Below are 27373 nucleotides of genomic sequence, written 5' to 3'. Positions count from 1 at the left end.
GGCATCAGTGCTCCAGAACAGCGCCCTGCGAGCCACCACCTGCAGGATCCCCAGGGTGCACACATCCTTGCCTGTCTTCTGCTCCAGTGCTGAGGGCCTGGCTGCAATGGGCTGAGCAGAGGGTGGCCTCCCACCCTCGCCTAGCTACAGATGGAGCCCTGCAGGGTGTCCCCTTCACAGCTTGGGAAAGGTCACGCAGCTCTGGGAGGGCAGCAGGGGGTGGATATCAAAGCCCCAAAGAATTAAGAGATCATGGAATTTTACAGACCAGTGGCCAATTTCTAAGTCATGCACACTAATGGGCAGCTAATGAGGGACCCTGGGCAGGGACCAGGGAGTGCCCTGAGCCCCTGAGCCTGATTAAGGAGCACAAAGATTTAGCCACTGACTGGCCAAGCACTTTTCATCTTTTTCTTTAGGAGCTTATTAGCGCGGGTAGAAGTGGGGTGTCGAGCCTCCTGGCTCCTGGAAGGTGTGCCCCGGGTCAGCTCTGTGCTACTGTGTGTGGCCCCTCTCCCTGCCAACTAGGGCACTGGCCTGCCCCACTTCCCACTCCTCCTGTAGCATTCATCCACCTGGCCCAGATTTCACAGCCTCACTCTAGTGAGGAGGATGTGGAGTAGAAAGGCCTTTATTCAGCTCAGCAGGGCCAGTGAACACCAGACCCCAGGCTAGTGCGTGAAAACAGGGCCATAGCCATGGAGGAGAACCAATCAATAGCCCCATGAGGAGGCCAGAGAAAGCACTCCCCAGCTCCTGCGGAGGGAGGATGGCCCTATCACAGGCTGACCTGAGAGAGAGAGAGAGAGAGAGAGAGAGAGAGAGAGAGAGAGAGAGAGAGAGAGAGAGAGAGAGAGAGAAAGTCCCTGATGTTTCAAGCCATGAAGCTTTAGATGACATCTGCCCCAGGAGCTGTCACAGGGGGGAGACCTGTAAAAGTGACTTTCCTGTTCTTTCTGGAGTCCCTTCCTTCTTTCCCTCCTCCCTCCTTCCTACAGTACTTCCTGTGTGCTGACTCTTGTCAGCACAGGGCAGGGGGCCAGTGGAATCACAGCCTTCCCAGGCCTTCCTGCTGAGATGCTGTCGGGCATTTAGTGAGAACCAGCTGTGTGGAGCCTCAAGGAGGTCACCAAGTCAGGGTGGAGCTGCTAGGAACACAGAAGGAAACAGCACTTTGGGGGTGTCCCTGACAGGCTGATTGGATGGGGTGGGGCTCTGGGCATGTTTGATGGAAAGCACTTCTCAGCAGGGTCCCTGGGCCAGCAACAGGAAACATGAGACAGGCAGAGTCTCAGACCCCATCCCAGGCCCACTGAGGCAGAAATTGCAGGGCTGGGCTGGCCGCTTGTCTGCAGTAGTCCTCCGGGGGATTCCCAAGAAAAGATTGGGGTCAGACTTCCAGCAACAAGCCAATGAAAATGCCAAGTTGACCTTGACATCTTGACGTGTGTCTTCCAGCGCAGGGGTTTGAGTTTGGTGGCTTAGCAGCTGCACGCTGCTTCAGAGAGCTTCCAAGTCTGCCTCCTTCTCAGTGTGGCTTCTGCCTGGGGCTTGTTAGAAATCAAGAACCTTGGGCTTCCCCAACAGGCAATCAGTCTGCCTTTTCGAAGGGTGTCAGACACAGCTGAGTCACGTGGTTATTTGAGGAGCACCCACCACTGGTCTTGTAAGAGGCAGGGAGAGAGAGGACTTACCAGGGATGCTTAGTGACCCTTCCACAAATGGGCTTCAATGTACTGCCAGCCAGTGACAGCTAGTAATGGTGATAGACTTAGCCTTCCATGGTCCTCCCCAAGACCTGGGGCTCTGAAGAAACTGACCCCAGGCCTGCAGTGGGTGGGGTCGGTTTCTGGGGGCCTATATGGATCCCAGCTGAGCTCTGCCCAACAAGCAGCTGACAAAGCCACACCCCGAGGAGGGGCTTCTACTGATCACAAGAATTAAGACATCCCGATCAGGTCAGAAACCTCCAAAGTTGCAAGCTCTTGGAACAGGTGGCCTCAATCTGTCTTCTCTGTCCCTCCGACTTGGATCCTTAACCCAACACATGCCCTTAGGATTCCCCAATGAACATCTCAAGAGCCCAGACCTGTGGAGGTAGACTCTCCTTTCCCCCGCCTCCCAGGGCTGCAGCAGGGCAACTGAAGCACTAAGAGGAAGCCTAAATTGGAATCTGCTGACCCAGGCCTGTGGGGCACCTTACTGGGTTTGGTAAGGATTAGGGATCCGGGCACTGTGGGAGCTGAATTTGGAAGCACAGTTGTGGGTGGGAGCTGGGGAGAGACTCTCCACCAGAAGAGGAAGCCGGGGCTTCAGATGAAAAGGGGAAGGAGAGATAAGGTCAGGGTTGCCTCGGGGTTAGAGAGGATGGGAGAGAGCAGTGTAAGTTACGGGGCCAGGTATGGATGTGCATGGCCGCCTTTGGAAGAGGCGAGGAAACCAAAGAGGATGGGGTTGGGGGAGTGAGGAGTACCACCATTGTTGCTCATGCTGACCTTGAGACCTCGAGTTTAAGGGATCGGAAAGGAAGATTCGGTGCTAGCCCTCCTCTCTGCTGCCCCAGCCATGGAAGGGCAGACCAGAGGGAGCAGAGGCCTTCCGGAGAAGCCCCTCCCTGCTACCACCCATCCCCCTCTGTCCTCACTGGGCGCCGTGTTCATCCTCCTGAAGTCCGCACTGGGAGCTGGCCTGCTCAACTTCCCCTGGGCCTTCTACAAGGCAGGAGGCCTGGTGCCCACCTTCCTGGTGGCACTGGTGAGTCACAGAGGTGTTTGGGGCAGGTGGAGGAAGACCGCCCTGGCTCTTCTGGGTGCGATTCTTATCTTCGCGTCTGCAGAGCTGCCTGGCTCTGTGTGCTAGCCTGGGTTCCTGAGCCTCAGTACCTGGGAGACACGTCCCACTCTAAGTGGGTTGCATGCAGGAACTGACTACCAATCCCCACGGGCTCTTGGGGTTAGCATGAGATCCATCACATCCTGAGGGATCACCAGGAAAAAGAGTCACAAGCTGCAGGCGCACACGGCTGTACCTCCTGATACAGGACCTGGACAGTGCTAGATGTGGGACTGGCCGGGGCTGGGCTGGGGCTGTGCGCTGAGGGGCTCATCCTGAAACAGATGTCCTGGGGCAGCCGAGGCCCGCCCTTGTACATTTAGACCATGAGGGAGGGGTGTACAGGACACTGAACTCTCAACAGTGGCCACCCAAAGCATCCTTGGAACTTACTGACTCCTGCAGGCCACTCATACCCTGGCTTCAGAATGTGTCTGGGCAAGACAGACAGGAGAGAGCACAGGAACCTGCTTGTGGGATCTGGGGTGAATTGTGGGTTTGGGGCATAGTCTTAACTCAGTGCATGTGTGAAAACTGTTCATTATAAATGATAGAAAGAGCCCTGGAGGGCTATAAATAAAGAGCCCCAGCCCCACAAACCACCAGTCCTGCCCTTCTCACAGAGCATGCCCCTGAAAGCCCCAGAACCCAGCACCCAGGTGGGACGTCACCATTGCACAGGCTACACAGCGGGTTTCACACCACACAAGTGGCCTGGCCTGAGGTTCTGAGCCAGATGTCCTTGTTCTGCCCCCACATTCCTAGCCTTGCCTCTCATGAGAACAGGAGGGAATTTCAACTCCCTGCCTTTGTGAAGTTTCTTCTGTCTCCAGGGGCAGAGCTGTCAGGTTCCCAGACTCAGAACACCCGGCAGTGCCCACCTCCCCTGAAGCTCTCGGGCAGAGCTCAGCACAACTCTTTGCAGAAGCTTCATGAAGGCCTCTGAGTCACACCTCTGATGTTCAGGTCCCTGGTCCCCTCTACAGGTATCCTTGGTCTTCCTGATCAGCGGTCTGGTCATCCTGGGCTATGCAGCATCTGTCAGTGGCCAGACCACCTACCAGGGTGTGGTCCGTGAGTTATGTGGCCCCGCCATGGGGAAGCTGTGTGAGGCTTGCTTCCTGACCAACCTGCTCATGATCTCCGTAGCCTTCCTCAGAGTGATCGGGGACCAACTGGAAAAGTGTGAGTTCCTTTCCTGGCATCAGGGTAATCCAGGGTGCAGAACCTGAAATGATTCTCGGGAGCCCCCAGTTGATGAGCAGGACAGTGGGTAGTTGAGGACCTCGGGGGGGGGGGGGACAGTGAAGGCATGGCTTCATCTGAGGACCCAACATGGTTAGGGAGGGAGCAGTCATGAGGGCGTGAGAGAGACAACAGCTACAGATGGAATGGCTGACTCATGGAGACAGCCCATTTCACAGAAGGGGAAACTAAGCCAAGTGCCAAAAGACTCTCCTGAGAGCTTCCCAGTAGCACCTTCGATCTGTGCATGGCGAAGACACACGATCACGGCCTCTGGTCCTCTCCTGAAGCTTCTCCTCTAAGCATGGTTGTAGCGTACATTTACCTACCTCCTGTTTGCACCACGCCAGGCGTGGGCTTAGGAACTCGCTGTGCCTTCTGCCCCGACTCACAGGATGTCTGCACCATCTTGCCTAATTTCCATTTATTTGTTCAGATCCTCTGCTTCCTGTCTTAATTATATCACAGATAAGACCTTCCTCTTACAGCTAAGAGATTTAGAGAATCTTGAGACTCACTCGGAACCCAGCTCTGGTCAGGCTTAGGGAACGGTCCATGTTGTTCTGTTTGGAAACAGGGTTTCACGTAGCCTAGGCTGGACTACAACAGAGCTCTCACTATGTAGCTGAGGATGACCCTAGCTCCTGATCCCCCTGTTCTACCTCTTTTTAAAAAACATTTTTTTAAATGTGTGTGCATGGGGGTTGGGGGAGCATGTGCATGGGAGCATAAGTGCTCACAGAGGCCAGAGGTGTCAAATTACACACACACACACACACACACACACACCCGAGCTAGAGTTAGAGTTAGATGTGAGCCACCAGATGTAGATGTTGGGAACCAAACTGGACCAACCAAGGGCAGTGCACGTCCCTTCCCCGGGTTATCTCCCCAGCCTGTGCCTGTGTCCTCAGTGCTGTGATTATAGGTGTGTGCCCCCATGCCTGGTTTCTACAGTTCAGACAATGAAATCCAGGGTCTCCTGCTCCATTCACTGAGCCACATCCCTAGCCCGGTCTCTTTTCTGAGTGTTTAAATGCCCTGGTTAGTCCACCCGTTACCTTAGAGCCAGTGTCGAACCTCCAGCTGTGACTTCCGGCCTCACTACTGTACCCTTTAGCTCCAGACTCCGCTCCAAGGCTTTTGAAGCCCCGTGATTAGACACATCTTTTATTAATATAAAATATTCTGCTTTATCTCCAGCATGAAGCCTCTCTCTCTATTAATAGACTTACCCGCTTCAAGATCAGCATCCACGGGCCACCCTCCTAGTCTTTTCTGAAGCCAGCTACAGCTCAGGGTTGCAAACTCACTCTTTGTAAACAGCCTATGGCTGAGTCTTGTGGGTTTGTTTTTTGTTTTTTTTTTTTTAAATCATCTTGACAACCTCTGGCTTTTAATTGGGATCTTTAGGCTTAATTGGAATATAGCTGTTGCTAGGGTTAGATGGCAGTCTACTGTGTTGTTGTTTGTGTCTTTCTCTCCTGCCCTTGCATGAAGAGTCCTCTGGCTGTGGGATCTTGGTACCTCAGACGCCATCCAATACCCAAGGATGTGGAGGATGGAAATTCTGGATCGTTCATGAGTAAAAGGTCACACACTGGCAATGGCGAGCGGAAGCCATCCCATGCCTCAGATCCAGGCTGTGTTGAGAAGTCAGAGTCTCCAGGATGGAGCACTGTGCCCAGAGTCCTGAGAGATGAGCCAGCCCAGGTCTCGGTGGGGGAGAGAGCACGCATGTGTCTTTCTGGTCCTCACTGGAGATGTGTCTGTCCTTGACATCTCATGCTCTTGGAATGAAGATGCCAAAAGCAGTCTGAGTGCATAGGGACAGTCACTGTATGAATTAGGTACACAAATGACCCCATTGGCTGAGGACTTCATGGGCTGTCTAGTCAGTTCAGGTTTATGAAAGAGCAGGCGTTGCACTGATGTGAGAGTGGTGTTTCCTGGTTGCAGGTAACTCCGGGAGGAGGTGGGGAGTAAAGGGTTTGTACCTCACCCTCTGTGGCATTTTAAAGCCCACCTAGGGTCTCTATGCACCCTTCTCAACCTGCCTTCTCTTGGTGGCACAGGGATGTTCTCTGCAGGGTGACCTGGCTGTGGGACCCTTCCTCCCCTCACCAGCTGGGGGAGCTGTTCTCACAAGGCAGTTATTTCTACATGAGGCTACCTTTGATGAGCTCAGAAAAGGGTTTACTTCCCTTCCCAGCCTTCCCTGCCCAGCGGTCACCTGCCTGTGATTCCCAGTCGGTCACTCCAACCTCAGGCTGTCTGCCACTTCCTTGGGTCCCTCCCCCATCTGCCCTCCCTCTCAGTGACATTAGCATCTTGCTGGTCCCCTGGTGCTTTCATTGAGAGGCTGGCCCCCTGTCCTTGAGTCAGGTGTGCTCCGTCACAGCTTTGTCCTGCAGCGTGTAGCATAAGAGACCTGATGGCAAGTCTCAGTGTGGCTTTTAGGGTTGGCAGTGTCCAGCTTGGAGAGCTCCCGGCTGCCATGAGCTGGGTTGAGCTAGTAAGAGGGCCCCTGAGGTGAGGTAGACCAAGGGAAAGGCTCTGGGATCTCCAGCAGGCATTGGGAGTGGGTGCTGATGTCTATCCCGGCCAACCCCCGACCACCTCTGTCATCAGCTAGGTGCCCCTAAGGGTTCTTAACCACCCTTGGGGGAATGGAGGGGCCAGCTCAGCTCCCCCTAAGGTTTACCCTCCAACTGACAATGTGAGCAAGAGCAGTTACTCAGTAGATGTGCAGAGCTGCAGAAAGAACCAAGGGGCTCATTCTTCCCAGAGTGCTTCCGAGCCAAACCAAAGGGGGCCTTGGTCAGTTCTCAGTGCCACAAAGGCAGGGAAGGAAACTCAGTGTGTGTATGTTGAGTGACTTCATGAAATATGGCGTTCCTTCCTTCAAGGGGGCATGGGATAGGCCCCATCCCACTTCTGATCTCTTTACTCCAGGCTGACTTAGCCACCAGCCCATGTGTTACTATGGTTACTGTGGGGTCCAAGGCTAGCCCTTATTCCTGTCTCTAACAGTGTGTGACTCCCTCCTGCCTGACGCCCCACAGCCCTGGTACGCAGCCCAAAGCTTCACCCTGCCCCTGATCTCCGTGCTGGTCATCTTCCCCCTGTCAGCACTTCGGGACATCGCCCTCCAGAAGTACACCAGGTATGGGGGCCTCCCAGGCTTCTGGGCAGGCCAGTTGTGTGGCAGGGCCACACCTTGGGGAGTGAACTGTCAGAGATAAAAGAAGGACAGGTTTGCTTTCATTTGAGAAGAAAATTCGAAGTTTTACAGGCTCTGTGTACCCATAGTAGAAAATATAAATTAGCCAAGAAACACTAATAGCTGGTCTTTAAAAAAGAATTTTAGCACTGGGCTTGGTGGTGTACACCTTTGATCCCAGCACTTGGGAGGCAGAGGCAGGTGGATCTCAGGGATCTCAGTGAGTTCAAGGCCAACCTGGTCTTCAGAGCAAGTTTCAGGATAGCCAGAGCTACACAGAGAAACCTTGTTTCAAAAACAAAACAAAAACAAAAACAAAAAACCAACAAAATAATTAATAATAGCAATAATTTCAATTTATTCTTCAACAATTTTCTACATGGGTATGGTCTATCCCAGGTCCTCAGCAGGTGGCTTAAGAGACCTCATGGTGGGTCTCAGTGTGGCATTTAGGATTGGCAGCGCCCAGCTTGGAGAGCTCCTGGCTACCATGTGCAAAGTTGAACTTGCCAGGAGGGCCCAAGAGGTGGGGCAGAAGACTGGGGGAAGGGCCCCCTGAATGCTGGCATTAAAGGTGCATTCCACTACACCCAGCTTAAAGTCCTTTTTGAAAATATAGTTCAGTTAGCGTACAAGGTCATTATTGTCGTTGGTAAGGATTTCCACAGGTCGTTAGGTTTGACTAGAGTCATTCCACACCTTTTCTCTACTCCACTCCCCTCTCACCATCCATGTTTTAATCTTTAACCTCAGCATAACCCCTTCATTTTTTTTTAAAAAAGACTTATTCATTTATTATATATAAGTACACTGTAGCTGTCTTCAGACACACCAGAAGAGGCCATCACAGATGGTTGTGAGCCACCATGTGGTTGCTAGGATTTGAACTCAGGACCTCTGGAAGAGCAGTCAGTGCTCTTAACCGCTGAGCCATCTCTCCAGCCCCTACCCCCTATATTTTAATATCCCGTGTGCTCTCTTATTACCTTCTCCATCAAGGCAACTTGTATGAGGGAGAACAGTAGAGCTTGCCTGCCTGGGGCTGCCTGTCTCCCTTACTATGGTTTCCTGTCTCATTTGTTCTCCTGCCTGTCCTTACAGCTGAGTTAAATGCCACCAGGACAGCACATGTTCTCCTTTGACTGAGGCAGGCTTCCCACACACCCAGCCTCGCAGGCTGTACAGTCAGATGGCACGGGTTTTTACTTCATTCTTGACTTTGAAGCTCCCAGGAATGGAGCTAAAAAGCCAAGACCTAACGTGGGACAGACTTGGTCCAAGTTCACATTCACTGCCCTTCCCTTGTGTGTGAATAACAATGGACGTTGTAATCCTGGGAGAAGGAGCCTCACAGCCCAGTTCCTCCACACCTGCAGCCCACAAGGCTCCTGTGACCCTTGGGCCACAGCAGGCTCTTCTTCCCCTCCCCTGGGGCCAAGCCTGAAGATGTTCTGACTTGCTTGTCAAACGAGCAGCTGAGTGGTGCTCGCTGGTGAGAGGAAAGATATCCCAGTTGCTCTCCCTCCTGGTGCTCCCTGTTTGGAGAGGGAATGGTGGTTCAGGAGCAGTGCGTCCTGGCTCTATGCCTGCCAGGGCAGAGCTGGGATGCCCATGTGGACATTGGCTGTGTGTCTCTGGTGTGGGGTCTCTGATTCTGCCCCATGTATGCCAGCATCCTAGGTACTCTGGCTGCCTGCTACCTTGCTCTGGTCATCACTGTGCAGTACTACTTATGGCCCCAGGGCCTTATACGACAGCCCGGTCCTTTGCTGAGGTAAGTCTAAGGAAACGGTTTTTCCTGATTCTCGGGTGGGAGTAAGATTGTGGAAATGGGAACCTCTGGGACTTGCTGCAGAACCCTGGTTCTCTCCCCTGAGATCCCTCCTATCTCTGATGTATAATAAAGAAAATTTCTCCTTTAGAGGGGAAAAACAAAAGCATCAAAGACCACAGCAGCCTGGGGCTCCTGGGCACCGTCGATGTGGAAGCTGACGGGTACCCAGGCTTAGCGAACAGTGGGGATGTCGAGCATCCCTGACTAGGGCTGAAAGTGATGTCGGGTATCATGTAGGGACTAAGAGCTGTTCTGAAGACTGTTGTTTTTTGCCATGGGTGAACTGGGGCACCCTTGGTGTTCTGGGCACAGCAGGGATGGAGCACAACTTGGTCCTGAGAAGGATTGCCATATGGGCTATTCTAGTCAGACGCAGGGAGAGGGGCCAGCCCAGACCAGATGCCTCAGACCAGGGGAGCACAGGCTGGGGAGCATCCTTGGCAGGTGATATGGTCAGATGCTGGGTCTGTGCACATCTCCTTCTCAGGGTAGGGACAGCTCAGCGCATGTAACCATATAGTCGCCACGCTTGGAATTTTCAATCATGATTGGACCGGGGTCCATCCTGTATCAGGACCCACAGTAATATGGTTGTCCTGGCCAGGGGCTACAGGGTGAAACCTGAGAGCCAGGGTGAGGTAGAGACGACACCAGAAGGGGTTTGGAGACATCTGCTAGATACTTGGTGGCTACTTAGCAGTGTGTGTTTGCAGTTTGGGGGAGCCAGGTGAGGGAAAGCTGAGGTGTGGTGATATATGGAGTCTCATTGGAGACTATGGATGCTGGTGTCTGTGCTGCTGCTCTGTGGAGCTGCGGTACTGAGGTGGGAGGAGTTGGGAGAACCTGGGTGGGTGTGGGGTTTTAAGACGGGTGGGTTTTCCTGAGGCTCTTGTGATGTGTCCCTACAAACCAAGGAGCTGGAACAGTTAGGAGTGTTTCCCTCAGCTCCAGAGCACGGAGCACGTGTGTCTCCCCTCACAATGCTGGGATCGTAGGCACAATCAGACTGTAGCATGGGTGGCCCCATTGTTTCTGCAGTCTCTGGCTTTTCCTGCCTTCAGCAGGTTCCCACATTCCTTGAACTCTGGCCCTTCCTCCTCTGAAAGCAGCCATGTGGGGCTCTGGGTGTACCACTGTTGTCTCCTGTGTCACACTGGGCTCACCTCCATGATCCAAGGTGCTTCTCTGCAAAATCCCTTTTGCCCCTGGGAATGTGCTGAGTCCTGGATATAATCAGGACAGGGATATATCAGGGGCTTTAACTCTTCTGCGGCCGAAAGTGCTGCTGTTCATGTTGCTCTGTATTCCTGTGGGCGTGAAGAGCCGTTTAGCAAACCAGGCCTACCTGACAGGAACCAGGAGGGGTGACTTGTTCCCTGCAGTGCTGTGGATACAGGACCCACCAACCTTGCATTTGGGGAGATGTGTTGGACAGTGGCTGCATATGTCCACATTGGGGATGAGCAGCCTCTAGAGGGGAATTGGGGGTCCATTTCGCCACTGCCTTGTCCAAGCTCCACCCACACAGGCAGAGTCATGTCACCAAATGTCCACAAACATGTATTAAGAAAGTGCAGCATTGAACCAGCGTCCTTCTGGCCCTGGAGCATGCTCACAGACTCAGCCATTTAAAACACACCTTGCAGCCGCTCTGTCATATTTCCCCCGTTACACTTAAAACAAATCTTCTGAAGTTGAAGGTTGGTTCTGGCTCCTTAATGTACATCTGGCCCTGTCTATTCACAGCCCATCTCCCTGGACCTCTGTGTTTAGTGTCTTCCCTACCATCTGCTTTGGATTCCAGGTATGTGACATTTGCAGGCTTCTGAGCTCTCTGGAGAGCAAGGCATCAAGGCTCACACAGACCCTAGGGAGTTAGGGGGGGAGGGGCGGTGGAGGGAGGAGGGGGGGCAGTCTGCATGCTTGTCCTGCTCTCAGAGCTCAGCCTTGCCTATGGGCTACCTTCAGAGGTTGGGAAGTCTGGGCCACCTAGTGGGGATGTGAGCTGTCCTTGAGTTTCTCCCCCACACCTCAGTATCAGCAGTATCCTGTTGGTTGGGTGTGGAATCCAGAGAAGGGCAGAGACTGGGAACATGCCTCTCCAAAGAGTGATCACAGAACCACCACCAGACCTGGGGACAGAGACACCCACGCATGCTTGCAGAATAAAGGGAAGAGCTAGCCTGCCTCCTGAGGCTTTACTGCCTAGAGAGTATGGGGAGAAGACGGGAGGCCAAGTGACAGGACAGGGGATCAGACAGGCAGAATTGCTAGTAGACTATTACTGGAGCAAAGCCACCATTCTGTGTAGAACCCTGAAGGTCTCCCCCCCCACCCCCGATCTTGTGGATTGTCGCCTGATTTGGTCTACAAGGGCAGTGGGAGCAGGGCTTGTGGGGAGGGGGAGGGGGACCTGGAAGCCCTGTGAGTACCTACAGTGAATGACCTCACCCAGTCCAGCTATCAGATCAACTTTACTCAGAGTGATTCAAGGCTTATAAAGTTCTGAGGGACTGAGGGTAGGAACACCCAGGATGGACAAAGGTCATTGGCTGGGGGCTCAGGGCACCTGGAATGCCTTGTTAGCATGAGAAAGCATTTCAGGATTATCAGGTGCTGACTGAACAGATTTTATCAGGAGAGAGGATATTGACCCTATAATCTAACTGAGGCTCTGTGGTATTCTTCAGGTAGAGGCAAATGTGGGGTCTTAGAGTTCCCCAGACAAGGTCAAAAAAGGAGAAGCCGCTCTAATGAAGGTAGTCTCCCATATTGCACCCCAGCCCAGAGGCTGTCCAGTCAGGCGGACTTCCACCTAAATTAGCGGAGTTTTCCCACAGAACCCAGCAGAGGGGACACCACAGAGATCGGGTTGGGTAGCCTCAAGGCCTCTGTGCCTCCCGCCCTTATCCTCTGTTGGGTTCCTCAGCTTACATTGCTTTCAGAACTGTTTTTTGAGGAGGCCCTGCAGTGTGCCCATTCCTCAGCCTGTAACAGATGCACTGCCTCCTCCGGGGCTGGGTGACCGGCTCATGAGAAGCTCTCATGCCTGATATTTTGAAAGCTGCACGGGGCTGATTTTTCTCTGGGCTGTTGCCTGGGTGTGGTCAACATGGAGCGATGGTCGGCCTGCCTAAGTCCCCTTCCGAATGCTCACAGACCTCACCTTGACCTCAGCTCCCTCCTTGTGTTCTCTTAGCAACCAAGCTGTGGTTTCCAGGGTTTCCAAGGGCTGCTGTGCTTAGGGGGCAGAAAGGGCAGTGTGTGAGTGTGGGGGTGAGACTCAGGCCAGGGTGGATGAAGGATCTAGAGAGACAGGGATCTGAAGAGGTGCAGGAAGATGAAGACTGCTTGAGCTGTGAGGAAATAAAGGCAGCAAGGCCATGGCTGCCAGGACTTCTCACAGGATTCAGACACATCACCTTCCTCTAAACACTTTTTGAAATAGGGCACCCTGTACCCCAACCTGAACTGGACCAGGGAAAGGCCTAGAAAACAGACCATCCTGGCCATCTGACACCCCCTGGTTTTGTTTTAAACAGACTTACTGAGGGGTCAGCTCACCTCATACAACTGCCCTTCTAAAGTGTGGCTGTGGAACTTGAATAGGATCCTCCTCTCTCCCCCCTCCCCTTCCCCTCACTCCCCCCCCCCCAACCAAGCATGGCTCCTCTGTCTGAGGATCTTCTGCCCTAGTGATCTGTGGCCCTCCCTGTGCTGTGCTTCCCTTTTGTCCTCTGGGCCTTGGATGTCACTTTACACCTCATTTCTTTTGGCTTTGATTTTCATTTCTTTGGTTGGTTTTAGTTTTGTAACACAGAGTTTCCCTGTGTAGCCCTGGCTGTCCTGGAACTCACTCTCTATAGCCAGCCCCCAACTCTGAGATCCTCCTGATACTGCCTCCCAAGTGCTGCTTTTTTTTTTTAATGATTTATTTATGAATATGAGTACACTGTCGATATCTCAGACACCCCAGAAGAGGGCATCGGATCCCATTACAGATGGTTGTGAGCCACCATGTGGTTGCTGGGAGTTGAACTAAGGGACCTCTGGAAGAGCAGTCAGTTCTCTTAACCACTGAGCCATCTCTCTAGCCCCCCCCCCCCCAAGTGCTGCTTTTAAAGGTGTATGTGCGGGGTTGGGGATTTAGCAAGCACAAGGCTCTGGGTTCGGTCCTCAGCTCTGGGGGAAAAAAAAATGACAAGATAACAAAAAGACCAAAAAGGTGTGTGTGCTCTCTTTAAAAGACAAGTGACATTCAATTGTGTGGAGTGAGGCTGCCACACTATTTGGCTCATGTGTCCCCTGTCCTGTGCATTGACTAAGGACTGGGGAGTCCGACTCCACTTGCTGTTCCCTATTGCTGTCCTCAGATAGACACATAGAAAAGGCGGGTGCCCAGATGTGTCTGTGCCCCTGAACATGTTCACGTTATTGGAGTTTGGCTGCATTGCTGCCTACAGAACCGAGGCTCTGGGTCCCTCAAATGGGGCATTGCCTATGGTTCCCAAACCTGTGACAGGGCCAAGATGTAGGGTCCCTTCAGGAGCCACGGGGGTGTTAAGTGGCCCTGCAGGATCCATCGGCTGTGCTGACAGGTACATAGGGCAAGCACAGAAGTACTGCTGGACACAGGAGGAGGGCTTACCCTGACGTCCACCACTATCAGCCAAGGATCCGGTATGGTCACCACTGCCTGACTGAGCTCGTCCCCAGCCCAGGGGCTCAAAGATGCCCAGGGCAGATGGTGAGGGTACAGGGTTAGTGGGTCAGGGCTAGTGTGTCTGTGCTGTCCCTGGGTTGGGCCAGGAGAAAGAAGGCTTATGTGCAGCCCCACTGTGCCTGTGCCCCTCTGCCTCACACCAAGTAGGAACCAAGCATGGGCTATGGCAGGGCTGGTGGAGCCGGTGAGTCTTGTTTGTTGGCCTTTGGCCACCGGCGAAGTCAAGAGATGCTCGTGTGTTACCCAGGCATGGTTCTGAGCTGGGGGTGGTGACTTTACAGCTGACAGAGGCTGAAGAGACAGAGCCAGGTACACTCACGGTGAGGGCTAAGACCGTGTGGGAGGAAAGAGCTGTTTGGGATGAGGGTACGGGTGTGACTACGGTAGATCATAGGGATGTGTCTCGATCTACATCTCTACCCTGTGAGCTCCTTAGGGTCCCTCACCTGCTTGTGTGACACCAGGGCTAGGGCTGTGCCAGACGAGGAAAGCCAAATTGCGATGTCTGTGACTACATCATCGCGATATGGCATATAATCCTAGCATTGTTTTACTTGCTTGTGTATTAGTGTGTGTGTAAGGATGTGCGTGCGTGTGCATGTGTGTGCGTGTATGTGTGTGTGTGTAAGAGTGTGCGTGTGCATGCGTGTGCGTGCATGTGTGTGTAAGAGTGTGCGTGCGTGTGAGTGTGTGTGCATGCATGTGTGTGTGCGTGCATGTGTGTGTGTGTACACGTTCATATGTGATAATGAATGTGTAGAGATAAAGGCCAGCTTGTGGGAGTTGGATCTGTCCTCCCACCTTCTGGGAATCAACTGAGGGCAAAGGCTCTCAGTTGGTGAAAGGCTCCTTCCCCTGCTGAGCCATCTTGCTGACACAGAACTTGTTTCTGTTTGAAGTATAAATCACAAGTGTAGGGTGTGTTGGGTGCTCCCACACAACTACCCTAGAGGGCTTTCACCACCCACTCATCATAACACCCACTCCACCCAAGCTGCCATCCCGGCCTCTGTTAGGTCCCAGCAGCTTGATGGTGCCCCAGAGGCATCGTCGTTAGGGTTTTTAACACACATGGGAATCCGGCAGTCTAGGTAGAGATTGCTGCTTGATGCCCTCCAACATACAGGACGGCCCTTATTGCATGCATGGTCCCTTCTCTAAGTGCCAACACCACTAATGCCTGGCGTCCCCCCCCCCCGAACCCTGCTGCCAATGTTCGTCTTGTGATCTGAACTGGAGACCTCTCCCTTGCTTGACATCTTTCCTTCAGCCTTGTGTTGTTTTGTGAAACTCTTCTGCACTGAAATGGGGGGTAGGGTCAAGGTCAGTCCTTTTCAGAGCTGTCTAATACTCCACCCACTGAGTGTCCTGACATTTGCCTATACTGTTGGTGGACACTCAACACTTCCCAGATTTGGGGTGTAGCACCTCCCTGGTCACCCCTGGAGTCTGAGCTGCAGGTTCTGTCTTCCAGTGTCATGAGGCCGCGGTCTCCATCTACTGCAGCATGCAGAACCAGAGCCTCCCCCACTGGACCTTGGTTTCTGTGTTGTCCTTAATGGCCTGCTGCCTTGTCTACACGCTGACAGGTAGGGTCTGAGGGGGAGGGTGCCCTAGGGAAGGGAAGTGGCCATCGAAACAAATGGGGCAGCAGAGAGCCCATCCCATGCTGGGCACCATGCTCTGTGCTCATTTAATCCTTAGTACCCTGAAGGAAAAGGTTACAGATGGGTAAACTGATGCTCAGGGAGCTTCTGTGCTTTTCCAAGGTCTCACAGTTAGATATGCAAAGCTGAGACCCATGCCACACTGAGTGTCCCAAAGCCCCTACTCTCATGTGGGGCACCTACCTCCCCTGCTGTTCTGGGGTGTGGTTCTGGGGCATTTGGGAGGTGGCTTACAGAGCGCTTGCACAGATGTATGGACTTTGAGGGCCCACAAACTTCGTGAGGTCGGCAGAGGTCCTCAGAGATGGTAAAAGTGTGGCCCAGAGAGTGGCCATGAGAGGCCCAAGGTCAACAGTGTGTGCGAATTCAGACTCGGGTCTCAGTGCAGCTGACCTTTAGCGGCTACTGTCTGATGGCCTTCCTTGCCTTCATCTACTGGAACATCTGACTTGGAAGGCTTCAGGCTACAGGAAGCTGCTATGCAGTCTTAGACTCCTGCGGTCACCTGAGGGACTTGACAAGGACCTTTTTCCCAGTCAGCGAGGGGATCTGTCATTCTGCCACCCCAGGCTCTAAAGGCTGTGACTACAGTATCTCCTTCAGATGTGCCTAGTGTCAGAGTCCGTAGGATCACAGGATTTCCAGCTAGGTCCCCAAGAGACCTCTACATGCTTAGGCCATAGGTAATGTCCCAGGACAGGGCAAGGGACCTGAGTGACAAGTAGTATGGTGCTGTGGGAAGGGGCTAGCTAGCTCTCTGCCCCAGCCAGCTGAGAGATTGTGGAGAATTGGGGACAGTCTAGGCCTTAGTCTTCCCCTCTGGAACGTGATTGTGCTGCCAGCTGCTTCCTCCCGGCTACTGCCTGGCGCTAGGCAACGTGGAAACTGCATCTACTTCCCAGGGCTGTGGGTGCTTCTAGTCAGTGATCCTCATCTTAGCCCGGCCCCAGCCAGAAGCAACCAACCTTCTAGAAACTTCCAACGATACCAAAGGAAATCCTTAGGGTGTCTCGGGGTGGGGGGAGTGTGTGTGTGTGCCGGGGGAGGGATCTTCTCATTGCAGATACCCGCCCCATCTTTCCCACCTGCAGGGGTTTATGGCTTCCTGACCTTCGGGACGGAAGTTTCTGCTGATATCTTAATGTCCTACCCAGGCAATGACACAGCCATCATTGTAGCTCGGGTTCTCTTTGCTGTCTCCATTGTGACCGTCTACCCCATCGTGCTGTTCCTGGGGAGGTGAGCCTGTTCAGCCCGGTGCACTACAGGTCATGTTTTCCGTGTGGGGTGTGTAAGTGTGCATGGTGGGGCTGAGGTCACCTCTGATGGACGGAGTGAGGGACACAGGCACGGTGAGTTTAGGTGTTGGCCAGCCAGTAAGCATTGGACTGGGCCAGGGACCTTGACTTCTCTACCCTCACCCTACAGACCCTGAGGGCTGCCCTGGTGAACACACGGTTGGGTATAGGGCAGACCTGGCGGTGTGCAGCACTCAGGGAAGGCAGGAGAATGCAGCCACAGGCGCTGGCTGAGCCCTGGTATCCATGTATCCACAGGTCTGTGATGCAGGACTTTTGGAAAAAGAGCTACTGGGCCACACAGGGGTCCCCAGTGCTGGCTGACCCCTCAGGGCCTTGGGTTCGGCTGCCACTGACCTTCCTGTGGGTGGCAGTGACACTCGCCATGGCTCTGTTCCTACCGGACCTCAGCGAGATCATTGGCGTCATCGGTGGCCTCAGCGCCTTCTTCATCTTCATCTTCCCAGGTAAGTGGAGGCAGCCCCCGGCCTCCAGCACAAGGCCTTGGTCTGCTGCAGTGGTTCTCAACCCCTGGGTCTCAGCCTGTTTGGCAACCAAAACTCTCCACCTTATGATTCAGGACAGTAGAAAAATTACAGTTATGGAGTAACTACAAAGATAGTTTTACGGTTGGGGGTCACCGCACCACGGAGAACTGGATGAGAGGGTCTCGGCATCAGGAAGGTTGAGGACCACTGCTCTTACGATCTGGAGGTGGGACCCTTGTGGCATGAGGGCCTGGGTTACTGAGCCAGGTACAGGCTAGACTTTCCAGACCTCTCCTGGCTAAGTGAATCCACAGCCCTAATGGTTGTACTGTGTCGTCCCACCCCACAAATGGGAAGGCAGAGGCCCAGGCACCAGGAACACCCGGCCTGTGGCAGAGTGGAAAGGCTACTGGTCCATTGTCAGTGCCTCCCACTGTGGGATGGTTGGTCACTTCTAAACACTGTCTGTGGGAATCTCATAAGGCCTACTGTACAGTCCCTGAGAGTTTTCTCGGACTCAGACTTGGAGGCAGGTTCTGCAGCGAGGCTTTCTGAGGAGTGAAGCGCTGAGGTGTTCCAGAGGCTCCGGCAGGGGTATTTTCCAGATGGGAAACCCAGCAGGGGTAAGACCAGAGAATGCTTCAGAACAGTTTACAGGCTTCAACATGCAATAGGGGTTTGGGCGCATAATAGGTGCACAGCGCACAGTAAGTCTTCCATGTGTAGATTATGCAGTTCTGCTATGGGAGGGTCTGTACTGGGCAGATATGAACTTGGGAGATTGTGGTCAGATGTTCTTGATGCCCAATCCAGGTTGTCTCTGAGACAGTAACACCACGGGGTGTGGCTCCTCTGTCTGCACGAAGCCAGGTGGGAGACTGTCACTGTTCACTCTGGTTCTGGGTACGGTTTGATGATTTCATGGTGCCTGCCTCTTTGAACTCCGTGGTCTGAGGCTGCCTCTTAATTCTGGCTCAGGTCCCAGGGGAGCCTTTTCAAAGCTTCTGCTCTTGCCTGTGCCCAAGTGAACTGCCTGGGGAGGGTCATGTGGGAGCAGCTCCATGGGAGCTCCAGGCAGAACTGGCAGGCTTTGAAGTTGAACAGAAGTGATGCAGTGCCAGAGGTGGAACCCAGGGCCCGTGCAGGCCAGGCCAGCACTCTACAGCTAATGCATAGTTCCAGCAATACTATACTATATGGATATGTGTGTACATGTGTGTGTATGTGGAGTGTGCATGTGTGTGCATGCATGTGTGTACATGGATGTGTGTATATGTTTATGTGTATATGATGTGTGTACATGTATGTGTATGTGTATGTATATGATATGTGTATGTATGTGTATATGTACATGTGTGTATGTGCATGCATGTGTGTATGTGTGTATGTATGTGTATATGTGTATGTGTATATGTGTGCATATATGTGTAGATGCATATATGTACGTGTGTATGTGTATATGTGTATGTGTATATGTGTGCATATATGTGTATATGCATATATGTACGTGTGTATGTGTATGCATGTATGATTATGTGTGTATGCGTATGGAAGTATACGTATATTTATATGTGTATGCGTGGGAAGGGCTGAAGGCAGCAGACAACCTGAGGTATTGTTCCTCAGGTACCCAGTCAGAGTCTCTCATTGGCGTGGAACTCATCATGGAAACTAGACTGCCAGCAATCTGCCTGTGCCACACACCTGCCCCCACCCCCTTCGCATATAATGTATGCATGCATGCGCGCACATATATGTGTATGTGCAAGTGGAGGCCCCAGATGGACATGGGCTGTCTTCATCGATTGCTTTCTAGCCTATGCACTTGCGGAACCTGAAGCTGGCTGTCTTAGCTATGCCAGTGGCTACCATGCCAGCCGTATGCCCGGATTGCAGGCCACCACAGCACCGGGTTTTAAATTCTAGGGAGCTGAGCTACAGTCCTCATGCGTGCGTGGTAAATGCTTTACCCACTGAGCTATCCCTTCCAGCCTCTAAACAAGGAAGGAAGAAGAAGAGGGGGATGGGAGTGGAGGAGGAGGGAGGAGGGAGGAGTTGAGCAATAGCGGGCCTATCTGTCATCCTGACAGAAAGGCTGAGATGGGGATGGAGAACGCCAGGCCAGTCTGGGCTATGTAGCAAGACCCTATCAGAAAGAAGGGAAAGAAAAGGAACCAGGGGCAGCTACAGCTCCCCAGATGCACACCAAGCTTGGGGATGCCAAATTCCTGCCCCTGGAAGTCAGAGGCCTGAGAGGCGATGCTGTTCAGCTAAGTCATTTTCAGGGTGTTTATCTGGAGCCCTCACTGGCCTCACTAACTCCAAGCTGGCACCCTAACCACCGGGCCACACCACCTTCCCAGATGTACCAGTCTTCCACTGGGGACCCAAGGACTGTGGAGCCCTGGCAGCTCTCTGCACCCCCAGCTCAGTAAGGGAGAGCCAAGGTGACCTCGTGTCTCCTTTGCAGGTTTGTGCCTCATCTCTGCTGTGGACACGGAGCCCATAGGACCAAGAGTCAAGTGAGTGTCTGCAAGATGAGGGTGGCGCTTTGGGTGCACTGAGGGGCTGGGAGCTCGAATGAGATGGTGCTTCCAGGCCGGGGGAAACTATAGGCGGTGGGTGTGGCCTGCATGAGAACAGCTCGCACTGCTCTCCAGCCAGCCTTCCTCGGTGTGTACTGAACATATCAGCCTCCATGTTCTATGCTTGGAACTTCCTGTCCGTCTGGAGAACCCTCACCTCCAGTGGCCTAGGCTACACCTATGCTGAAGCTTGGCTCAGGGTAGAAGCAGGGCACAGGCTGGTCCTGAGTCTAAAAGTGTGATGCGCTGGACAGGACTCAGAGCCACCGGCTACGTCATCATGACAGCAGATCTTGCCAGGGGCAGGAGGCTCCACTAATCTAGATGCCCTTCCTCATTTATGTCTACCCTACAGATGGGGGGGAGTGGCTGAAGCAGGCTGGTGAGGACAGAGCCGGCCCCAGCTTAGACACTGGGGTCTGAGCTGCCTTGCTTAGCCACCCCTAGATTGCCACTGAGCAGCTGTGGAAGTAGGCTAAGGCAGCTGGAGGGACTCAGGGTCAGCTTTCTGCAGCAAGATTGAGGGCGTTGCCTTGGGTGTACCGAGGGTCTGGGAGCTCCAACGATATGTCCAGGCCTGGGAAACCATAGGTGGTGGGTGTAGCCTGCATGAGAACAGCACAGATCTCCAGCCTGCCTTCAGCAGTGTGTCTGGGGGCATTTAGTGGTACAAATGTACCCTGGGGGCTCTGGAGGCAGGCCTGAGATCAGCTGATGGCAGGGCTGTGTTGTGGCCCTCAAACCCTTACCACTCAGTGCCTTAGGAAAACACTTGTCTATGAGCCCAGGCCCCAGTACCCTGCACTTATCATACCCACAGACCCTAAGGGCCTGCTGGATAAGGCCCTGGTCTCGTATAAACACGCAGTGTGTGGTGCCACGCAGCCCCTTTCAGATACCCCTGGCTCGCGTAGCCACGTATGCGGGCACTGCGCTAGGCCTGTGCTCTGACCCTGTCCTTCAGCCCTGCCGAGCCCAAGGTCTGTTTTTCCAGGGGAGCAGGTATGGATCGGACCCCTCTTGTCCTGACAGGGGTTGCTCTGGACGTCTCTATGCCAACTGCTTTGTCTCCACTCGCTGGTTCCTGGAGCAGGCTGTGGGATTTCGTCATGGCCGGGTTCACCACAGATTATTCGGCTTTCAAGATAGTTTTCTGAAACTGCCCTCTGTCCTTCCCACCTGTGGGCAAGTGGCTTTGTGTCCTGTGGGCTTCTGGGGGTGCCGATGCTGTTCAGTCAGAGATGTCCATCTCTGGTGACAGTTCCTCTTGGCCCTGGTTAATGCTACAATGATCTCTCTGGAGGCCCTGCCATTGCTGGTCCATTGATTAAGAAAATGTCCTATAGGCTTGGCTACAGCCTGTGAATCTTATGGGGACATTTTCTCAGTTGAGGTTCTCTTTCTAAGTGACTGTTGGTCTTGGCTGCCCCAGACTTCTCTGGTCCTATACCCTAGCTGACCGCTTTCCTGATTGTGTGTGGCCTGGGGCTTTGGGCTTCTCTCTCACTTACATGCTGTTCTCGTATGTGCTGTAGGGAAGAAGGCTTAAAGGTGTTGCTCCCCTGCCCCATTTCTTTTCTTTGATAAAGTGTCCAGGAAGGATGAGACATTGCAGGGAGGGACGTTATCCCCACCCCCACCCCCACCGTCCCTCTGATAAAAGAGAAAGGGGATGTCCTATGGAGGGTAACTTTTGCCGTGATGAAGCACGACCAAAAGCAACTTGGAGAGGAAAGTTACACTTCCACATCATAGTCCATCATTGAAACAAGTCAAGACAAGAACTCAAATAAGGCAGGAACCTGGAGGCAGGAGCTGATGCAGAGGCCATGGAGGGGTGCTGCTTACTGGCTTGTTCAGCTTGCTCTCTTATAGAACCCAGGGCCACCAGCCTAGGGATGGCACCACCCAAAGGGGACCAGACCAGAACCTCTCCCATCAATCATCAATTAAGAAAATGCCCAACGTGTTTGCCAGCAGCCTGATCTTATGGAGGCTTTTCCTCAGTTATGGTTGCCTCCTCTCAGATGATTTTAGCCTGTGTCAAGTTGACATGAAACTATCCAGCACAGGGACATTTGTCTCTCTTAATGACACACCTGGCTTGCTAGCACTACCTAGCAGTGCGTACTGCCAGCCCACAACCCAGGTGTGTTGCTTTGTAGGTGCTGCCTGGAGGCCTGGGGCACCCTCTCTGTGCTGCTGGGCACCTTCGTCTTTGGGCAGAGCACAGCTGGGGCCTTGGTGGAGCTGCTCTGACGTGGGCTGACACAGTCACTCCTGCGTCTGGCCTGAAGACCCTGCTGCCCTATGGACTAAGCTCTGCTCCTCCTGTGGCTCACTGGACCCTGGTGAGGAAGGACTGCGGTGACAAGTTGCTTTCACGTGGTGACTCAGGACAGTAGAAGCCCATGCTGCTGAAAGCTAGAATGCGAGCTGGAGAGTAGTGGGCCATGCTGCTTCAGAAGGTTCTGGAAAGCTCCTCCCACATCCTCCTCTGGTGTCCCTGACTTGTAGATGTTATCATCGTAGTCACGGGGTCAACACCTGCCCTGTGTGTCCTCTCCCAAGCAGGATGCCAGCTACCTAGCCTAGGCCCATCTCTAGTTAGTGAGCGCTTGTCTGCACTGGCTATGTCTAAAGATGTCTGTCTTTGTTACTGTTCTATTGCTGTGCAGAGACACATGATCAAGGCCACTCAGAGAAGAGTTCATTGGGGGCTTACAGTTTCAGAGGGTTAGAGTCTGTGGCCATCGTGGTAGGGAGCATGGCGGGCAGGTGGGCGGGCAGGCATGGTGCTGGAGTGTAGCTGAGTGTTCCCATCCTCCTCTGCAAGCTCAAGACAGCGCACACTGGGAATGGTGTGCACTTTTGAAATCTCAAAGCCTACTCCCAGGGACACACCTCCTCCAACAAGGCCACACCTCCTAGTCCTTCCCAAACAGTTGAGACCAACCATTCAAATGTGAGCCTCTTGGGGCCGTTTTTATTCAAACCGCCATATTCCACTCCCTGGCCCCCATTGCAAAATGCATTCAGTCCAGCTTCAAACGTTCCCATTGTTGGGGTTTGACTTCAGGTTGTGTGAGGGACGTAATGAATTTGAGAGACAAGCGTGAAGACATCTAACGTTGCTATTTCTCAGGAAGTAAATTTGGAATGTCCACACATGTGGGAAGGGAGCACAGGAATGCTTGTGACCTTCCTCGGGCTCTAGAAAATAGTAAACGAGATTCTCATACCTCAGACATTTCTCTGATGACAGATAATACTGTCGTGTTTATAAAAACTTGAATATGCCAGGCTGTGAGGCAGGCTTCCCCGTAACTGCCAACTCCTAGCTCTGTTATCAAAGAACATTTACTTGGGGCTGGCTTACAGGTTCAGTTCATTATCAAGGCAGGAAGCAGGGCAGCATCCAGGCAGGCATGGTGCAGGAGGAACTGAGAGTTCTACATCTTCATCCGAAGGAAGCCAGGAACAGGCTAGAGGAAGGGTCTTAAAGCCCATGCCCACAGTGACACACCTACTCCAACAGGGCCACACCTTCTAATAGTGCGACTCTCTGGGCCAAACATGTACAAACTACCACACCATCCATGGCCCTGGGCACCGCCAGCATCATGGGATCCCCACCACAATCTAGCTGCCTTCTTCATGGCTTCATGCAACAGCCTCTCAGGCTTCCATGCAGAAACTCCCCTGCCAGCCACACACTTGGCCTCAGCAGCTTTTCCCGCGGAGAAGATTCCACAACTCATTTCTTTGCTCCTGTATCCTTTATGATTCCAAAGCCAGAACCACACGGATGCTGCTGCCAAGCTTGCTGCCTGCTTGGGCTGGAGCCTGGGCACCCTCCGTGAATCACGTTTGCATAAGCTTTGCTTCGCTGTTGCTCTGTAGGAGCAGAAGACCCCTCTGGCCTTTTCCTTTCAAGAACTGCAGATTATCTGGGCGGGGCCCCACCCTAAGTGTACAAAGTCTCTTCTCTTTCAGCACAAATCAGCTCTAGCATGGGATTTCCTGGTGGTCTTTTCTCCTCAGACTTGTATTTTTGTATACTTGGCTTTTGTTCATTGTAGACCTGCATACAAGTGACCACTAATGACCAAGGGACAGACTCAATATTGGCTGTCTTGAAATCTTCATCCAAAACTTGAATTTAGCTTCCAGCATATTCTTGCCTTGTTTATGGGGGAGCCACGTGTGTCAGGGGAAGGGAAGGGGGGGAAACCTGGTTGTTTCTTGGGCCTAAGTGCTTCTGGGTACAACTGGAGTAGGAGCCCCTTCTCTAGTTTGGTGGAATTCTGTGCCAGACCCTTCCTATTTGTGCCAAGTGCTGTGTCTGGGGCCTCATGAAGTTGGTGTAACCAGTCTGTGGTGTGGTATTTTCTCCCACCTCCTCACAGGCATGGAGTTTCAATGTTGAAAGGCGGTTCTTAAGACTCACGCTTTGAAGGCATGCTGACCGACAGACATAGCCTAGAATTTAGCTGCAGTCACAGCCTAATCCCAGTGAGCATGCTGTCTCACCTCCAAAAGACTCCGAGTCCTTTAGCACTCACTCCACCCTGTGCCTGTGCTCTCTTGTCCTGTGTCTTGCCGGCTTAGCTGTCCCATGAGCTGTCACTGCAGCAGATGGTTATATGTGGCTGCCCTGGTGTCATGTTGCAAATTCCCACCATATGTTTAACAGCGAGTCCATGGAGCAAGGGAAGTCAAAGCCACTGGTCTTGCAAGGTCCTTTATGAGAGCGACTGCTTTGGCCTTGAATTCCCTTTCACCTTCCTCTCTGCTATTCTGTACTGTGGAGTGGACAGAGGGTTGGGCCTCCATCCTCTGACCAGCCCCGTGTGACCTACTGCTGTCCCATCCAGAGGCTCAGGATCGTCCTAGAAAGGTTGGTTCCAGAACAAGCCAGGCAGTGTCTGAGGACTTGTTAGCCCTTGGAGCAGGCAGTGGCCAGACTGCCTGTCATCCTTGTGAAGGTTTGCCCCTGTGAGACCACTTGCTGTACTAGGTAATGTCTAACAGGGGCAGTAAGTGCCTGAGTGAAGGAGGCTGTGGGCAAACCGGCCTTGGAGCTGAGCTATTGGCTCTGCCTCGGGGAAGGTGTGTGCACCTGTTCAACCAATGAAACGTGTGTGTGTGGGGGGGGGAGTGTTCTGTGTGAATAATAAAGATATAAAAGTTATCCCCATCAGCTAGAGCGATGTCATGCTGGCACCCCAGCCGAGGGTGAGAAATGGGAGGAGACACTGAGTTTCCTGGCAGCCAAGGGGAAAAGGGAAATAATGTGGAGGCAGGGGCTTGTCCAAGAGGAGGGTACATGAGCACAGAAGTGAGGATGAAGACCCCCGGAGGGAGGGAGGGAGGGAGGGAGGATAAGGACCCTGACAGTGACTGGATGTTGCTACTGGGGACAGAGGTGCCCATCTCAGTTCTGTATCAGGATCGGATGTAAGTCACAAATCTGCATAACAAGAGGATATGCAAACTGGATACTGATGTCAAACAAGGAAGTGGAAGGAGAGGATTTGAGTGAGGTCCTGCTTCATTTCTAAGTGGATTTCAGGTCTGGCAGCAGCTGGCTTTAGGAAGAGTGCAGTGGGCACCCTTGGGCACCCTTGGCCTGTGAGCGTGCTGCTTGGCTTGTAGACTATGTGGCCTTCATGAAGTGGGCGTCCTTTCTAAGCCTTGCTCACCCTTAGGTCACAAGCCCAGCAAAGCTCCGGAATGGCATTCCCAGCTCCCTGTCCTCCCATATAACTAGTCATGCCCCGTTCTCCCTGTTGTCCTCCAGTGAGACAAAGCTCAAATCCCCCTGAGGGACACACTCTGTGTCTTCAGCACCGAGCAGAAGTCACTAGCTCGGTGTCACTAGCTCCCCATCGAAGGTGACAGCGCCCTCTCCCATGTCACCGCTGACACTGTAGAGGATGTTCCTGCCTGAGAATCACAAGCTCTGGGGGCACTGTGTGCCAGGGGAACCTCTTGGAAGGCCAAGGCAGTCTTGGCTGCTGCCTGCAACCTTGGGAGTAGCCAAGACACAGGCTCACAGGGTCCAGCCAGGATTGCCTTGGGCATCTCCTGCAGAGGGCCTTGGTGTGCGTCAGCCTAGCAGGGAGGCAGCTGGCAGGAGACTCAGGAGCTGAAAGCCATGAGAAACCATGAGTGACACAGCCATCGCTCCAAGGCCTCCCTCCCTCTGGAGCATCCTCTCCCCCTGGGGCTCCCTCCACCCTGTGAGCATTCCCTTCACCAACCAAGCCACAACCTGCCTGTGGGTTGTTCAATCTATGGGCACGTGTGTGGCGTCTGTCACTATTGCAGTGTTTTCTAGGTTCATCTGTGCTATGGCAGGTGTCAGCACCCTTCACTGTGACTGAGTGCAGCCGTCCCTTTGTATCCATAGGGGTCCACAGATCTGTCTGTAAACCAGGAGTCTCTCATGGAAAAGGTACTGTGTAGAATATAATCTGTGTGCTGTTATTGTTTTAAAAGATTCATTCATTCATTTATTATATATAAGTACACTGTAGCTGTGCTCAGAACTCATTACAGATGGTTGTGAGCCACCACGTGGTTGCTGGAATTTGAACTCAGGACCTCTGGAAGAGCAATCAGTGCTCGTAATCACTAAGCCATCTCTGCAGCCCCGTATGCTGTTATTTTAAAACAAAATCCCAAACATTTTTCATTTTACCCATGAAGACTCAGGAGACAGATGGTGGGGTAAAAGCCTGCTGGCCTAGAGAGGCAGAGAAAGCACCCAGCTGACCTTTCTACTCCACTGATGTTCCAGAAGGAAAAAGGTGGTCTACTTCCTCTCCCTCTTCCTCTCCCTCCTCTCCCTTCTCATCCTCTTTTTCTCCCTCCTCTCCTCCGTCCTTCTTCACTTTCATCATCCGCATGCTGTCTTAAATACCCTTCAACTCACAGACCCTCTTTTTTCTCTCCTGGCTTTTCTTATGTTCTCTCCCTGCCAGCTGGTTGCTTGCTCCGCCTTTCGACCTGTGGTTGACTTCATTTAATCCTCTTTACACAAAGCTCTTGGGTTAAAGGTATGAGCCACACCGCAAAGAGAAACAGGTTTTTCCAGTTCACAATCTCTGGGATCACAATGTGACCAAATATCCTGCAACCATGGACGTCTACCAGTTACTTAAGGCCTCTTTAGATTATTGCCTGCAGAGAACCACCTAAATGGTCACAAGGTTTAGGAAGTATGTCCTGTAAACACTTGGCAAACAACGTAGCCTGCATACATAGAGCATGTCGGTAGCAGTGAGGAGTTTCTATTTGGCCCATGGTTAGCTGAATCCTGAATGTGAAACTGCAGATACAGGGCTGTCCCTGATGGGGGCAGTGTGTGCTGCTTAGTTTTCTTAACTTGATATAAGCTAGAGTCATTGGGAAGAAGAACCTTCATTGGAGGGATTGGTTAGATAAGAGTGGACTCTGAGTAATTGTCCTGA

General features: G+C 52.9%; 1 protein-coding gene across 2 annotated transcripts; it reads left to right on the top strand.

Moving 5' to 3' along the window:
• Positions 1-1975: 1975 nt before the first annotated feature.
• Slc38a8 (solute carrier family 38, member 8) lies at positions 1976-25089 on the top strand. Of its 2 annotated transcripts, NM_001192009.2 has the most exon segments (11): positions 1976-2211; positions 2564-2754; positions 3819-4017; positions 7111-7243; positions 8973-9074; positions 10881-10938; positions 15332-15446; positions 16616-16763; positions 17081-17289; positions 19781-19832; positions 22061-23250. In NM_001192009.2, coding segments are annotated over 10 exon segments (1299 nt in total). In that variant the 5' UTR covers positions 1976-2211; positions 2564-2565; the 3' UTR covers positions 22155-23250.
• Positions 25090-27373: the final 2284 nt, after the last annotated feature.

The sequence above is a fragment of the Rattus norvegicus genome, chromosome 19 (genome assembly GCF_021556685.1).
Source record: "Rattus norvegicus strain SHRSP/BbbUtx chromosome 19, alternate assembly SHRSP_T2T, whole genome shotgun sequence".
Lineage (NCBI taxonomy): Eukaryota > Metazoa > Chordata > Mammalia > Rodentia > Muridae > Rattus > Rattus norvegicus.
This window is presented reverse-complemented; position numbering and strand designations above follow the sequence as displayed.